Source organism: Lathamus discolor, chromosome 12 (assembly GCF_037157495.1).
Source record: "Lathamus discolor isolate bLatDis1 chromosome 12, bLatDis1.hap1, whole genome shotgun sequence".
Classification (NCBI taxonomy): Eukaryota; Metazoa; Chordata; class Aves; order Psittaciformes; family Psittacidae; genus Lathamus; species Lathamus discolor.
The window spans coordinates 15,178,506-15,192,135 of NC_088895.1; the positions used below are offsets into that span (position 1 = coordinate 15,178,506).

General features: G+C 44.0%; 2 protein-coding genes across 10 annotated transcripts in view; one reads left to right on the plus strand and one right to left on the minus strand.

Moving 5' to 3' along the window:
• Positions 1–13,630, plus strand: part of ZNRF3 (zinc and ring finger 3) — a 93,618-nt gene that overhangs the window by 76,437 nt on the left and 3,551 nt on the right. For 8 of the 9 annotated variants that reach the window (XM_065692819.1, XM_065692820.1, XM_065692815.1 and 5 more), the window contains 6 exons: positions 2,082–2,156; positions 6,100–6,231; positions 7,122–7,232; positions 8,499–8,666; positions 10,644–10,746; positions 11,522–13,264. In XM_065692819.1, coding sequence (XP_065548891.1) covers positions 2,082–2,156; positions 6,100–6,231; positions 7,122–7,232; positions 8,499–8,666; positions 10,644–10,746; positions 11,522–13,264 — 2,332 coding nt within the window. Of the gene's footprint in view, positions 1–1,201; positions 1,387–2,081; positions 2,157–6,099; positions 6,232–7,121; positions 7,233–8,498; positions 8,667–10,643; positions 10,747–11,521; positions 13,265–13,630 lie in introns of those variants that run through there. The other variant, XM_065692822.1, reaches the window with a different exon arrangement.
• Positions 9,375–13,630, minus strand: part of KREMEN1 (kringle containing transmembrane protein 1) — a 41,718-nt gene continuing 37,462 nt past the window's right edge. Inside the window, exon 10 of the mRNA XM_065692829.1 lies at positions 9,375–9,829. The gene's annotated coding sequence lies outside the window, so the exon portion shown is untranslated. The remainder of the gene's footprint in view (positions 9,830–13,630) is intronic.

Here is a 13,630-nt window from a genome sequence, read left to right on the forward strand (position 1 = left end):
GGCTTGCGTACAGCAGCCCTGTAGGGTGAGCAGGTTAAGTGCTTGGCTCTGCGGTGCGGGGGGCTTTCAGATGCAACAGAGAGGAAAGGGGGGAGGTTCTTGTCACTATGAACGAGGGATCATTTGAATGAGTAAAAGTGCAGTTGTCAGTTTTTGGTTTTATTCCGGGGGGGGGGGGGGGAAGGAAGAATGCTGCGCTGTAGCGGTGGTCATTCATTTTAAACCACAGGAGACAGTCTCAAAGGGACAGAGCCTGGGCCCTCCACTGCTGGCAGCTGCGCAGGAGCTGCCCGGAGGAAATGCCTGCTCGCTTGCACGGGCTGCAACGTGTAGGGGCAGTCCTTAAACGCTGAGCAGCCCTAAACGAGAAGGTCACGTGCGAGCTCTGCACCGGCACCGTTTGAAGTGGGTTTACGGCGGTGTCCGGCCGAGCAGGGCCGGCCGCTTCCAGGAGGGGAAGGCGGGAGCACCGGGCTGACGGGGAAGGTGTCGGCGCACGGGCCCGGCCTGCTGGCCCCGGCTCGCTCCTGGCACGGTGCAGCGGGAACCGCTGCTCTCTCGCCAGCAGGCCCGGAACGGCGGCGGCGCTGCAGCGGCTCCGCGGGCGGTACCGGCCGCTCCCGCGCAGGGCAGTCGGAGCCGGGGGAAGCCGCGCTGCGAGCACGGCCCCGCGGCATGACGTCACGTCCGGGGCGGTGTCTGGCTCTGGAGCGGGGTTGGTGCGCGCGGCCGGGGCGTTTCTCTGCAGGTGGTGCCGAGCGTCCTCGGGGCGCGTTCATGGAGCGGGGCGCGTTCATGGAGCGGGGCGCGTTCATGCACGGGGGCGCGTTTGGTGCAGGACGAGCGCGTCGTGTCTGGGGGGTGACCCGAGGGCGGCCGCTGCAGTGCTGACCGGGCAGGAGATTCCTCTGACTTTCCCTCCCGAGCAGCTGTTGGTGACAGCCCGGGTGTGCTGACTTAAGAGGAGGCGAATACCTGCCCGGCTCAGGAGGACCCTGCTCGGGATTTGGCTTCCCTCATGCACTGCCCGATAGGCATGGTTAATTTAAAATCAAAACAAAATACAGGAACAGAGCAAACAAAAGTGGTCTGTAGGTGTTCAAACTTAACAGCTCTGTGCTGAGCAGCGGTCTTGGAAAACGGTGATGTTTCATAATTTATCACTTTTCTATGTTTCTCTTGTATCTGAATTTAAGTTCATCTCTATGAGGAGCCAGTGCCCACTTGTTTAGTGCTGTGACGGTGATAGCTATCATCACTTGGAGAAACAGTTCCTTGCATTCTGCATCCAACAAACGCAGTAACAGCTTTAAAAGTCACTGGGAGTCTGTGGAGTCACGGAGCAGCATTTGAACAGAACATGCAGAGGCGCAGTGGCAGAAACTGGTAAAAATACCAGTTTAGCCTCGGTAGTTAAGATGCTGTTTTCTATATCCCAGGGTTTTTTTAATACATCATAATTTCTTCTCTGTGCTCCTGGTAACTCCAGGTTTGGGCTGCATGTTTGGTGAAAAGCCATGGACTTAAAATAGGTCTGATCTTCTCTGGGTAAGAAGTGTTGTGTGCAGCAGTTCTGACCTCTAATGGTCAGGAAGAGCACTTTTTGCAAGGACTGTGGTATGCTGGAGTTTGTCGTGACTCTGAGAATGACGCTGAAAAAGAGTAAACAGCTTGGTCCGCCTTTATTTTCTGCACTGAGTTTGTCTCTCCACCACAAGTCACAGGGGATATTGTTTTCAATGGCAGTTCCAAAGTAACATGGAGAAAAAGAAAGTAATAAAAGTTTTTAAAAGTTCTTGTATTTAAAGTCTTTGGAGCATTTAAATCACATTTGAATTCCTTTAAAAGCTTGTTTAAGGAGTTTGAGAAGGAGGGGACAGAGAGACTGCAGAAGCTATAGTGAAGTTTAACTGCATTCCATGCTGTTTCAGGAACTACTGTGTTTGTAATTATTTTGTCATTTATTTTAACTGCACAGAAACTCAAAATGTTAAGTTTGCTGTCTGGAGGTGAGGAGTAATTTTTGGGGTAAGAAGTCATCTTTTATAGTGGGACTGAGGATGCTGTCTTTCTAATTTCAGGCAAAACGAGCAGTACAGCGAGGAGCCACAGCAGTCATCTTTGATGTTTCTGAAAACCCAGATGCCATTGATCAGGTATGAAGAAGGAAGCCTGGTTTTATTACAGTCTCTGCTGGGTTCTTTTAAGGTTGCTGAAGCACGACTTGAGAGCACACAGGTTTCAGAGCACAGCTGCCTTAAAACGTGCAGCTGCTGACCCCCGGGTAGCTTTGGTGCTGTGGTTTTCCTGCTCATCTTATGGCAGGCAAGAAGCAGTGGAGATGTTGAGAATGTGTTAGAAAGAGAAAAGTTTGGGGAGTTGCATTATTTTTTTCTAGCTTTTGCTAGAGTCCAGAATCCAGGTCTGAGATTGAGGTTTTAAGATAGGATGGGGGCAGCTTTTTGTTTTGTGGACCGTTATCTAGTCAAGGAGGTTTTCTTTGCCCAGCTGTGTGTACAAAATGCAGGGCGTTTGGCCCTACCCAGCCAGTGATTGACGCTATTGTTGAGCAGCTGCTATTTTTGAGGTTGCAAAATGATTTTCAAACCTGGTTCCAAACACGTTTCTTAAAAAATACAAGCCTTTCTTGTTCACAGCTGGTGATTTCTGGCCTATGTGTTTTGTGGACAGGCAGGAGTTTTTTCTTTTTTTGGGGGAATCTCAGTACAATTTCCATCTCTTCATTTGGAGTGGATGAGGTCATAGCTCTGTGAAATGCTTTGACAAGATTCCCCCTAGCCGATTCTGAGTTTTGAATAGAGAGAAGAAATATAACAAGCAGAAAAATAGTCTCCATTTGGTTTGGTTTTGTCTTGAAACAGAGCTCTTGTTTGTGCTACGGCAGAAACAAGTGAGGCTGAATGTGTAAGTGTTGCTTGAACTTTTTTGGGGAAGAGAGAGGCAATGTATATTTTAAAAGGGCTGGCTTTAATTCTGAAATGAGCATCCTGGACGAGGGAATGCAGAGCCTGTGTGCAGTGGATGCTTTGAGAACTGTACTCTGCATGTGCATCAAGGCTACAGCCTTGATCTTCCAAACATTATCAGGGATATTTTTTTCTCCTTTTATACGCAGAAAAATTATCTGCACAAAGTTGTTATCTGTCTTTTTCCATTTTTTTCTCTGTATTACAGCTTCCAGCTACTTGCAGCCACTCTGGTCTGACCTTGCAAAGCTGAGTTATTGCCTCTTGCTTTCTTCCCTCTACCAGCAACTGTTGTTCTTCCCTGATTCTGCATAATAAACTGGGTGCAACTGTCCCCAGTAGCTGGAAAACTAGTAGATGATTGAGTATTTTGGGTGTACCAATAGAATGGAAGGAGTTTAGTGGCTTAGTGCAGTAGCTGACAAAGTAGGCTCCATTTGAGGACAGCAGCAGCCTATGCAAACACAAACAGAAGAGGAGTGACTAGACCAGCTTTCATACTCCACGCATAAGAGTTACTTGATTGTCTCTGTTCTCATGCTGTTCTGGACACTTGTTTCATGCATTTTGACTCTCAGCTGAAGTCTTCGGAACCCTTGGCATCAGGGGTACTAATTAATTTTTCTTTGAAATAAATACCATCTTGGCACTCAGAATTGTGGAGAACAATGAGAGATGGATACCAATGGAGGAAAACCCAACATTAGTTAATACAGAGTCTCTTTGGTTCAAATTAAGGTATCCTAAGACACTGAGGGGAACTGTTAAGGAAGCTTTCCCAGGTATGCTTGTTACCAAGCAATAGAACTGAGGGAGAGTGATTTGAAAGGGAGCAGTGGAGTACTGCAAAGGGCAGTCCCACCTGCCTGTCAGTGAACAGCAATAGGAAGGGGGCCTGACCATGAGAATTGTCCTTGGACAGTTTGGTAGCGGAATTGCTACAAAATGGAAGGTCTTTAAGTACAGGTTCTGTGGGCTGTATTCCCATTCATCTCAGTGTCTTGTGCTGTAGATTAAGAATGAAGCTTTTATTTTTAGAAATGCTCTGTGAAGTCTGATTTGTTTCTTAGTTTTATTTTTGCATAGTTTGAAGAAGAGCAACAGCATACAGAGCATCATGTTTGGCAAGAGTCTGGCAGCAGCAAAAGCTACTGAGGAGTCAGGTGAATTCTTAGACAAGAAAGCTTGAGAGAGAATGTGTGTTTGGGAACATATGGACAGTGATTGGGTTTTGCCATAGGCCAGTAAGCTTTCTAGATACATAGATCCATGAGGTAGATTCAAGTTAGTTGTTAGTTTTTAGTTCTTCATAAGACATCTGTCTTAAAAATAGTTTGATCAGTGTTCTCAGAAGCCCAGTCACATACAAGGAAGAATCTGTTGTAAAGTCTCAAAGAAGTCTGTCACCATCATCTGTACAGATTAAGTAGCGTACTTTGTAAACAGCATGATGTAAACGCTCAGTTGGTAATTTCTACATATTTTAGCCAGAAACAGCAGGTAGATATGGTATCTTTGCCATACGCTGCTCTTCTTCAATTTACTCGCACTCCTGTCATCTCTTCTTTCCTTTGTACGATTTCCATTCACTTGTCAATACCTTGCTTGTTTCTTATCAGCCCTCCACTATACTAGGATTTTTCTTGTGGGTCAGAATTTATCATGTTGGTGATGCTCTGTAACTGAACAATTGAGGCCGCATCTGGAATATTGCGTCCAGTTCTGGGCCCCTCTGTTCAAGAAGGACAGGGAATTGCTTGAAGGAGTCCAGCGCAGAGCCACAAAGATGATTAAGGGAGTGGAACATCTCCCTTATGAGGAGAGGCTGAGGGAGCTGGGTCTCTTTAGCTTGCAAAAGAGGAGACTGAGGGGTGACCTCATCAATGTTTACAAATATGTGAAGGGTAGGTGTCAGGATGATGGAGCTAGGCTTTTTTCAGTGATATCCAGTGATAGGACAAGGGGCAATGGGTGTAAACTGGAACATAGGAAGTTCCACGTTAACATCAGGAAGAACTTCTTTACTGTAAGAGTGACAGAGCACTGGAACAGGTTGCCCAGGGGGGTTGTGGAGTCTCCTACACTGGAGATATTCAAGGCCCGCCTGGACAAGTTCCTGTGTGATGTACTGTAGGTTACCCTGCTCTTGCAGGGGGGTTGGACTAGATGATCTTTTTAGGTCCCTTCCAACCCTTGGGATTCTGTGATTCTGTGATTTTCCTCTCTGATGTATAGTTCAGCAGATAGAGGTTTTTTTTGATTTGTTGGCCAGAAAATTATGCAGTCTCCACATGTGAAGGTTTTCAATGTCTGACTGATTAAAGCCCTGAGCAGCCTGGTCTCCTGTCATAGTTGACCCAGCCTTGACCAGGAGTTTGGGGACTCATGAGGTACCTTCCATCTGCATTATTTTCTGATTCTTTTGATTTGGCCTTTCAAAAAACTTAGCTGTACCTGGAAGGAAGTTCAAGGGTGAGTTAAGCTGACTACTCATGCTTTGGTCTTTGAGGCCCCTATTCTGTAATAAATAGCTCTCCAGGTTGCTAGAACCCAAATTACTGTTTGAATGAGTTTGCTGAGTTAAGTAAACTGATTTTAATAAATTGGCTAGGCACAAAGAGCCTGGAAGACAAGATTCTGATATGAGATTGTTCAGAAAGCCAAAGAAGTTTGTATATGAATAATGTAACTGCAAGGTTGAAATAACAAAGGTTTAGAAAATGTAGCAAGGCCAATTTCTTCTTTTTTTTTTTTTTTAATTTTTTTTTTATTTTGAATGTGCACATTTTTGTTCTTGATTCTGAAGTTTAACTTACTGAAATATTAATACATGTGCCAGTACACAATGCAGCTAAGTTAAAGCTGCTGTTCAGAAATAATGTTTACTTATCCTTAATCTTAGTTTTGGTCAGTAAAAATAAAGCAGCTTAAGTCAAAAGTTTCATTCAGGTTTATGTCTGTGGAATACTTAAGTGAAGGTCTATGCTAGAGAAGAACAGCGGGTGCTTGAATCAATTCCACATTCATATTCCTTTACTTTTCTCTCCATTGTCCAAAGAAGGTTGTTTTCCTGAAATGTGCCTCTTGAGTAGATGGGTTTTTTTTGTCGTAGCTGAACCAGGGCTCAGAGGACCCTCTGAAGAGACCAGTGGTGTATGTGAAGGGAGCTGATGCTGTCAAGCTGATGAACATCGTTAACAAGCAGAAAGTGGCACGAGCAAGGATTCAGCATCGCCCCCCACGGGTGAGACTTTCAGAAACTTTATCTAGGTATTGTGCTGCTGTTACTTCATGCAGTGCTTGCTAACAGCACTGAGTGCAATGACGTTTTGATGCTCCTCATGAGCATCATACATGTGAAATTCTGTTGACCTAAATAAGTTGAGCACTATGGACAAGCAGCTACACTTCATGTAAGTATAGAATCCACAATGTGGCTTCTGCTGTCTTTCATGAGGATTCTTCTGAATATAGAAATAGCCAAAAATTTTATATAATAGAAGTTTTCCTTTTTCCTATTTAAGTCAATTGTTGCACACTCCTGGTAGTTCAGACTTGTAAGGTAGCATACCCTGTGTTAGTAATTCTGTGTGGTATTTTAAACATAGATTAATTTATACCTGATACTTGCAATTGTAATACAAAATGTCTTTTCTGGACTTTCTTTCAGACATGTGGTTTACAGAAGAACAAAAAAGCTAGAAGTCATCCATGTCCCAGTTGTCCCTTTGCTTTTGCTGTATTTTTATGGAATTCTTCTGTTAAGAAATGTATTTAAGAAGTGGGCCATTCACTGAAAATTCAAATGTTTATTTTTCCCTCACTTAAGTACAGAAGCAAACCAGTAAATTGTGAAAATTTGTGTGGGTGTGATTCAGTTAAAACTGGGCTTTGTGGGATTGGTTCAGAGACACTGTAAAGCTGCTGTCTAGTGACTGGCATACTGTGCAGTGACTTGAGGCCCAGGTTTTGTCTCCTAGAACGCCAGTTAATGAACAGAACAGTGTGCACTTTTGCCATTGTGACTGTGTACATTGGACAGTGACCACTGAGAAAGCAGAGAAGAGAAGGGAACAACAGATAGGAAATTGAGCGAAAGAAAGGAAAAATACTCTTTTTGTTTTATTTTTTAAGCAACCGACCGAGTACTTTGACATGGGAATATTCCTGGCCTTCTTTGTGGTTGTGTCTCTTGTTTGCCTTATTCTTCTTGTCAAGATCAAACTAAAACAGCGACGTAGTCAGGTAAGAGCAGTAATGGGTTACTCACTGAATGCTGAAAGTTAGCTTCTCTTACCTTGTCCTAGAACTTGCTCGCTTCTTTTGGAAGTGCTGAACACTGACTTAAAATAACTGTCTTTGTGAAAGGGCTTTTATGCATGGATGTAGGCCTTTGGAAGAATTAAGAAATGTCTTTAAAGGAGATCTGCATTGACCTGTGATGTTCATTCAGGTAAATCCTGAAATGACAAGTACAGAAGCAGTCCATTTAATCATTGAGAAGGAATAAGATTTTTTTGTTCAGAGGTTGATTTAGTAGTCCTGGTGTACTTCTAGTTGAAGTCCAAGCTCTTGTTGCTGTTTGTGGAGAGGATTTCAGAATTTAAAATAAATTGCAGTTCTTTTTAATAGAATAACATGTATTGATTCTTAATGGGAGAAGTTTGCAAGGTGAAGAGTTTAGTTAGGAGAAATTCTAGGTGAAATACCTTGAGGTTTGTCCTGTCAAACATGAAAAGGAAAGCAAATGGAAGCTAACGAACTCTGATGTTTGTACTGGTAAAACTGTACAGTATGTACATGTAGAAGGAATGCAAAGTAGTGTAGATGCTTAGGACTCCTGCTTTGGACATACTGAGTGGGAATCAAAAAGATGTTGTGGGCCAACATCAGTGTTAAAAAGCAGTGTTATAAAGGGGGATGATAAATTCTCCAGTGAAGGGAAAACAGCCCACTGCCTTCCTAAACTTCTATTGATTGAATTTAGGGGGAGGGGAAATTTAATTTAGTAACATTTCAGTTTAATCCTTCTCTAGTGTACCGCTTCATCTAGGATGGTGGTAGCAGCATAATGGGTATTACCATCAATACTGACAGTTAAAAAAGTTTCTGGCTAGAACTCGTATGTTGCCTTAAGTAGCTGCTGCTTATTAGTGAAGCAGTTGCAGTGTATCCCAGTTGTCAGCTCTTTCACCCTGTTTCAGTTCAGAGTAACTTACCATTCTCACTACTGCATGTGGCATACTTTTTTTTCTTTTTTTTTAAGAGGCTTCTGATACAAATTCTAATTAGCCTTCCCTCTGCTTAATTTATGAAATTAAACATTAGTCCAGACCGTGTATGATTTGGTAAGAAACATTAATATGATATGGTGGTGTTTCTGTGCTACTACAATATAGTCCTTTATGCAGCAGCATTGCCTAGTTGTTGGGGTTTTTTGGGGTGTTTGTTTTATTGTTTTGGTGTATTTTTTTTTCCTTTTTTCATATTTCTTCCTTTCTTCTATTGTAGAATTCCATGAACAGGCTTGCAGTGCAAGCACTGGAAAAAATGGAGACCCGGAAGTTTAAGTCCAAAAGTAAGGGACATCGGGAAGGTAGCTGTGGAGCACTGGACACACTCAGCAGCAGCTCCACCTCTGACTGTGCAATCTGCTTGGAGAAGTACATTGATGGGGAGGTAAAGGATGACTGGTTTCTTCAAGATGGGCTGAAATGAATCTGGTTTAATTTAGCACTGTGGCACGCGGCTGTCTGTTGGGTACATTCTGTCTGTTGGGTACTCTGGCTGTACGCTTGTCAGACTGATTGCATTGAGTAGCCAGCTCAGCCTGCATTCTGTAGCTCCCAAAGGAATCTCAAGGGCTTTTCCCTATACTACAAGGCAAGAGGTGAGGGATGAAATTTTGCAAGTTGCTACCTCTATTAAGTTGGTTTTCTGGGTCCAGGTTACCTCAGCATTTAGTTCTCTTCAGTACTTTTAACAAATGGTTTGCGTTGGCATAAGGGATACATTTCATGTTTTGCTGCTTAAGCTTTGATGTAGCACCTTGTCTTTAAAATGTCAGGTATATAGCACTGCTGGGAAAAGAGAGGAGAGAGAAGGAGGAGAAGGCTCAGGAACCATCTTTTGACTCCTCAGTTTCCATCACTGCATTGATGTCAGTGCTTGCCTTCTGTGACACAGTTTTACCCAGAGGAAGCAATGAAAGGATGAAATAGGAAAGAGGCTCCATATAATAGAAGCAGTCAATGGTCACTGCTTTAAACTTCCATATAAACAATTGATGACACTTTATTTTGAAATGATTCATAAAAGATTAATCATTTATAAGGCAATAGAAAACACCAGCTGCAGTATTGAAGTGTTACAAGCTGCAGACAGAAAATTAATAAAGTTAGGTGATGGGAAGTTGTTCAGAGTAGCAAGGATGAAGGCAGACAAGAAGTTCATAAGCACTGTACAAAACTGACTGGACAAGAAATTCATGCATAAACTTCAGCATGAAGTGATATGCATAGGGAAGAGCTTCACACGTATTAGTGATGGATTGTGAGGTGAGCATTACTGTTCAGGAACAAGATCTTGAAGCTGGTTTAGATAGCTTTGTGGAAGCAATCAGTGCATTGTGGAAGTCAAAAAGGCAAACTGCATATTAGAAGTGAGACAGGGAAATCTAGAGAACTGAGCAGGAAACCTAATTACACCACCAGGTAAGTTCAGTCATCCTCTTACATTGAGTGGTGTGTGCACTTCTGATCTCACTTCACAAAAGATGCATTGGAAATGAAGGTGCTTCAGAAACAGGCAGTCAAGAAGTGATCCAAGATTTGGAATGGTTTCTGTGCCAAAAAAAATTAAAAAAAAGGCTTGAGTGGACTAGGACTGTTTAGGCCTACATCGACTGTGGGCAGAGGGAATACAAATCATGAATGGAGAGCATGAACAGGAATCAGACATTCATTTTCTTTCCCCAGTGCAATTAAATGAAACTGCTGGGATGCAAAGTGAATCAAAATGTGCTGTTTCTCTGTCAGTGGGTAGTAGCCCTGTGGAACTTCTTGCCAAAGTGTATTAGAGATTCAAAACCAGAGCTCATGGGGACATTTAAGCAGCACTTGAAAGAAAGATCTATTTCAGGTTTCTGAACTGGTACACATCCGGCAGGCTCAGGGACTTCCTGTGAACAGATAATAGCTGGAGGATGAGAGTGCTGGGCAAGGAAAGAGTATCATATACGCTGTTCTGTTTTTGCTTTTCCTTGAGTGTTTTCCACTGTTAATAGTTGTAGGCAAGATGCATTATTAAATGGGCTCTATTGATGATTGGTTTTGAAGTTCATTTAATATATTAAGGAAAACTTTAATGATGGGCTCCTTCAAAGTATTAGGTCATAGGGACACACAGCAGAAAGTTCCTAAAGAAATGTGGTTTATCTGCATGGAATTCTAATGAAGAATAGACTGTTCTTTTAGTGAGAGCTGATCACTAGCTGCTGTGCTTTTAGCTATGTTGGAACAGGTGGCGTTTTTTTCCTTATCACTCAAAGATGAGGAAATTATCAGTTTAGTAGCTGAAAAAAAGTAGGAGCAAGTTGTGAAAAATTCACTCATTAGAAAGGAATACATTTTCATGTTCCTTCATCTGTTCCTGTAGGAACTGCGTGTTATTCCCTGCACTCACCGATTTCACAAGAAATGTGTGGATCCTTGGCTACTGCAGCATCACACCTGCCCTCACTGCCGCCATAACATCATAGGTAAGTGCTGCAGTAGAGATGCTCTCATCCACTCTGGGCTTAACAGTTTACAAGATGAAACAGAAATTGTGCCTGTACAGTTGTGCCCCAGAGCTTGTAGCCTTTATTGTTACACAACCCTAGAAATGCAGTTAAGGTTAAATTCTTTCAAAATTACTGCGTGCCCTGCAATAACAGGTCACATTTCTGGTTTTCTGTGGCTATGGGTTTGATGCCTTGCAGAGGGCAGCGTTGGTCAGCTGCTGAATACAAAGAGAAATGGATAGAATAGATGGCTATGTTTTCTCTTTGTAATTATAAAGACAAGACACCATATTGTTTTTTTATTTCCCAGTGGTGGTGTAGCTTGGAAGGTAGTTTCCCTTACTTGCTCTCCCTTCCATATCCTCTGTCTTGAAAAAGTTTTCTATTAATACACACTTATGTAAAATAAAGGGTAAAGTGAAAACTTGAGCAGTAACTGCCAGCCTGGCTCTTAACCTGCAAGATCAGGAATATTGTGTAAGCAGAAGCTTTTGCATATGAAAACAGTATCTGTAATCACTTAACTTCTTTTCCATTTTATGAAAATCCAGTTGAGTGTTTCAAAGGCTTCCAGGCAGATGCTCTTGACTGAGTTTGTTTTGTGATTTTTCCTTCTGTGTAAAAAGTTGTTGCTTTTTTTTTTTTTAAGAACTCTGTTGTGTAATATAATGAAACAAAGTATCCTTCTTTCTTGCACAAAGTGTATTCCTTTATTCCCTCCTACTTCTCCACTCTGATTTCTCTCATTCAGAACAGAAGAAGGGAAATGCAGGTCCAGTCTGTTCGGAATCCGTCAACCCAGCACGCAGCCGGCAGCAGAGGGTGATTCTGCCTGTCCATTACCCAGGCCGAGTGCACAGAGCAAACCAGATAACAGCATACCCTACTCGGACAAGCATGGACCCTCATGGAAACCCTGTCACGGTGCTTACAGTTGAGCGACATGGTGATCAGAGCCTCTACCCAGCCCCGTCCCCAGCCTATATCCGAAGTTACCAGCCTATTCATTTGGACCATGGACCAAACACACATCACTGTAGCCTGGAACATAGGGCTTACTCTCCAGCTCACAACTTCCGAAGATCCAAGTTTGGGCGCAACTTTTCCAAAGCAGCATGCGTTTCCCAATATGAGACCATGTATCAGCACTACTACTTCCAAGGCCTTAGTTACCCTGAGCAAGATGGACAGCTTCCAGCTGGCATTTCCTCAAAGGGTCCTTCCCGTGCCTTTCAGCCTGCTGGCAGCATGCTTTTCCCTCCTGTGGTACATGTAGTGCCCTCGTCCCGCTTGGAGAGCGGCAGTACCTCCAGCTTTAGCTGCTATCATGGGCATCGTTCAGTTTGCAGTGGATATCTGGCTGACTGCCCTGGGAGTGACAGCAGCAGCAGCAGTTCTGGTCAGTGTCACTGCTCCTCTAGTGATTCCATGGTTGACTGCACAGAGGTCAGCAACCAGGGGGTTTATGGAAGCTGCTCCACCTTCCGCAGCTCTTTGAGCAGTGACTATGACCCATACGTTTACCGGAGTAAGAGCCCTTGCCGAGTAGGTGAGGTTGGTGGTACAAACAGGGGTGCAATTGTTCTCTTGGAGGGCCCCCACCAGGATGAGCTCCCAGCTCATGGTCACAGTCTGGTGGGTGCTGACTGCCGGTCTGTGCCAGCTTCTTCCTCAGGGGACCAACTGTCTAATTGCAGCATGGATACGAACTATAGCAGTAATTCCTCGCTAGAGCACAGGGATGCAAATGGCACTACCTCAGAGGGAGGACATGAGGCCACTCCTGGTACTGCCTTGGATGTTAAAAGGAACTGGAAGAATCCAGAGATAGCAGGGCCGCTTATGGAGCAAGCGTGTGCATACTGCTTTGAGTTCCAGCACTCTGCCTTGGAGCCTAGCAATGGGACAGCTGACTGTAATGCACTCTTCCTTAGCTCTCAACTGTGGGGGACGTGTGGCCCAGGAATAGAACCACAGTCAGGGAACACCCCGGGCTTGTACAGTATTAACTCAGACCACTTCCGTAGGACAGATGGAGTAAAATATGAGGGGTTGCCCTGCTGCTTCTATGAAGAGAAGCAGGTAGCCTGTAGTAGCAACAGTGGCAGCGGAGGTGGTGGTCGCTATACAGAAGACTATGCAGTGAATGTGCAGTACACGCTTCCTGATGACACCTTGCCAAGCTGCTGTAAGAGTGTCTATGATCTGGGTCAACGCATTCCCATAATTCCTGAAGACAGAGACTGTGAGCTGATCCTTCCTGCAGAGTGCCAAGGGACCCACGCAGGAGGCTGTAGTTCCTGGGATGGAACACCTGAGCTAGATACTTACCTGCACTGCCAAGGTATTGGGGAGGTACAGGACGAGAGGGAGGTGTGCTATGAGGCAACATCATTTCTGCAGCAGAACTACTCTCAGGAGGAAGAAGCTGGAATGCTCTTTCCCAGTCCCGCTCTGAACTCCCAGAAGCTGATGATGACCACAAAGGCCACAGGTAATACGTGTGCTTTTTTTGATTGCTTGCAACCTTTCTGTCCTACTGTATGGAGTGCTGCCAGCTTCCTGGGTACCTGCAGCCATAAAGGTTACTGCCATCCTTTGCATAATAGTAGGTTATTGACTAATACTTCAGCCAAAAGTGGGTTCTCGTTACTTGTATCAATTTGGTCATAGCTGGAGGAATAGAACATGACAGTCTACTGTCTAGCCCTGTAAGAGTGTTCATACACACCCTTTGTAGGGAGGAGAAAATGTGACTGCTAGTAATTAGAGCCCCCACAGCCAGGGACCCAGTTCCAGTGATAGCAGCTATGGTGAGCTGCGTAAGTGGGCAAAGCCACAGTGCTGGGAGGTGACAGGC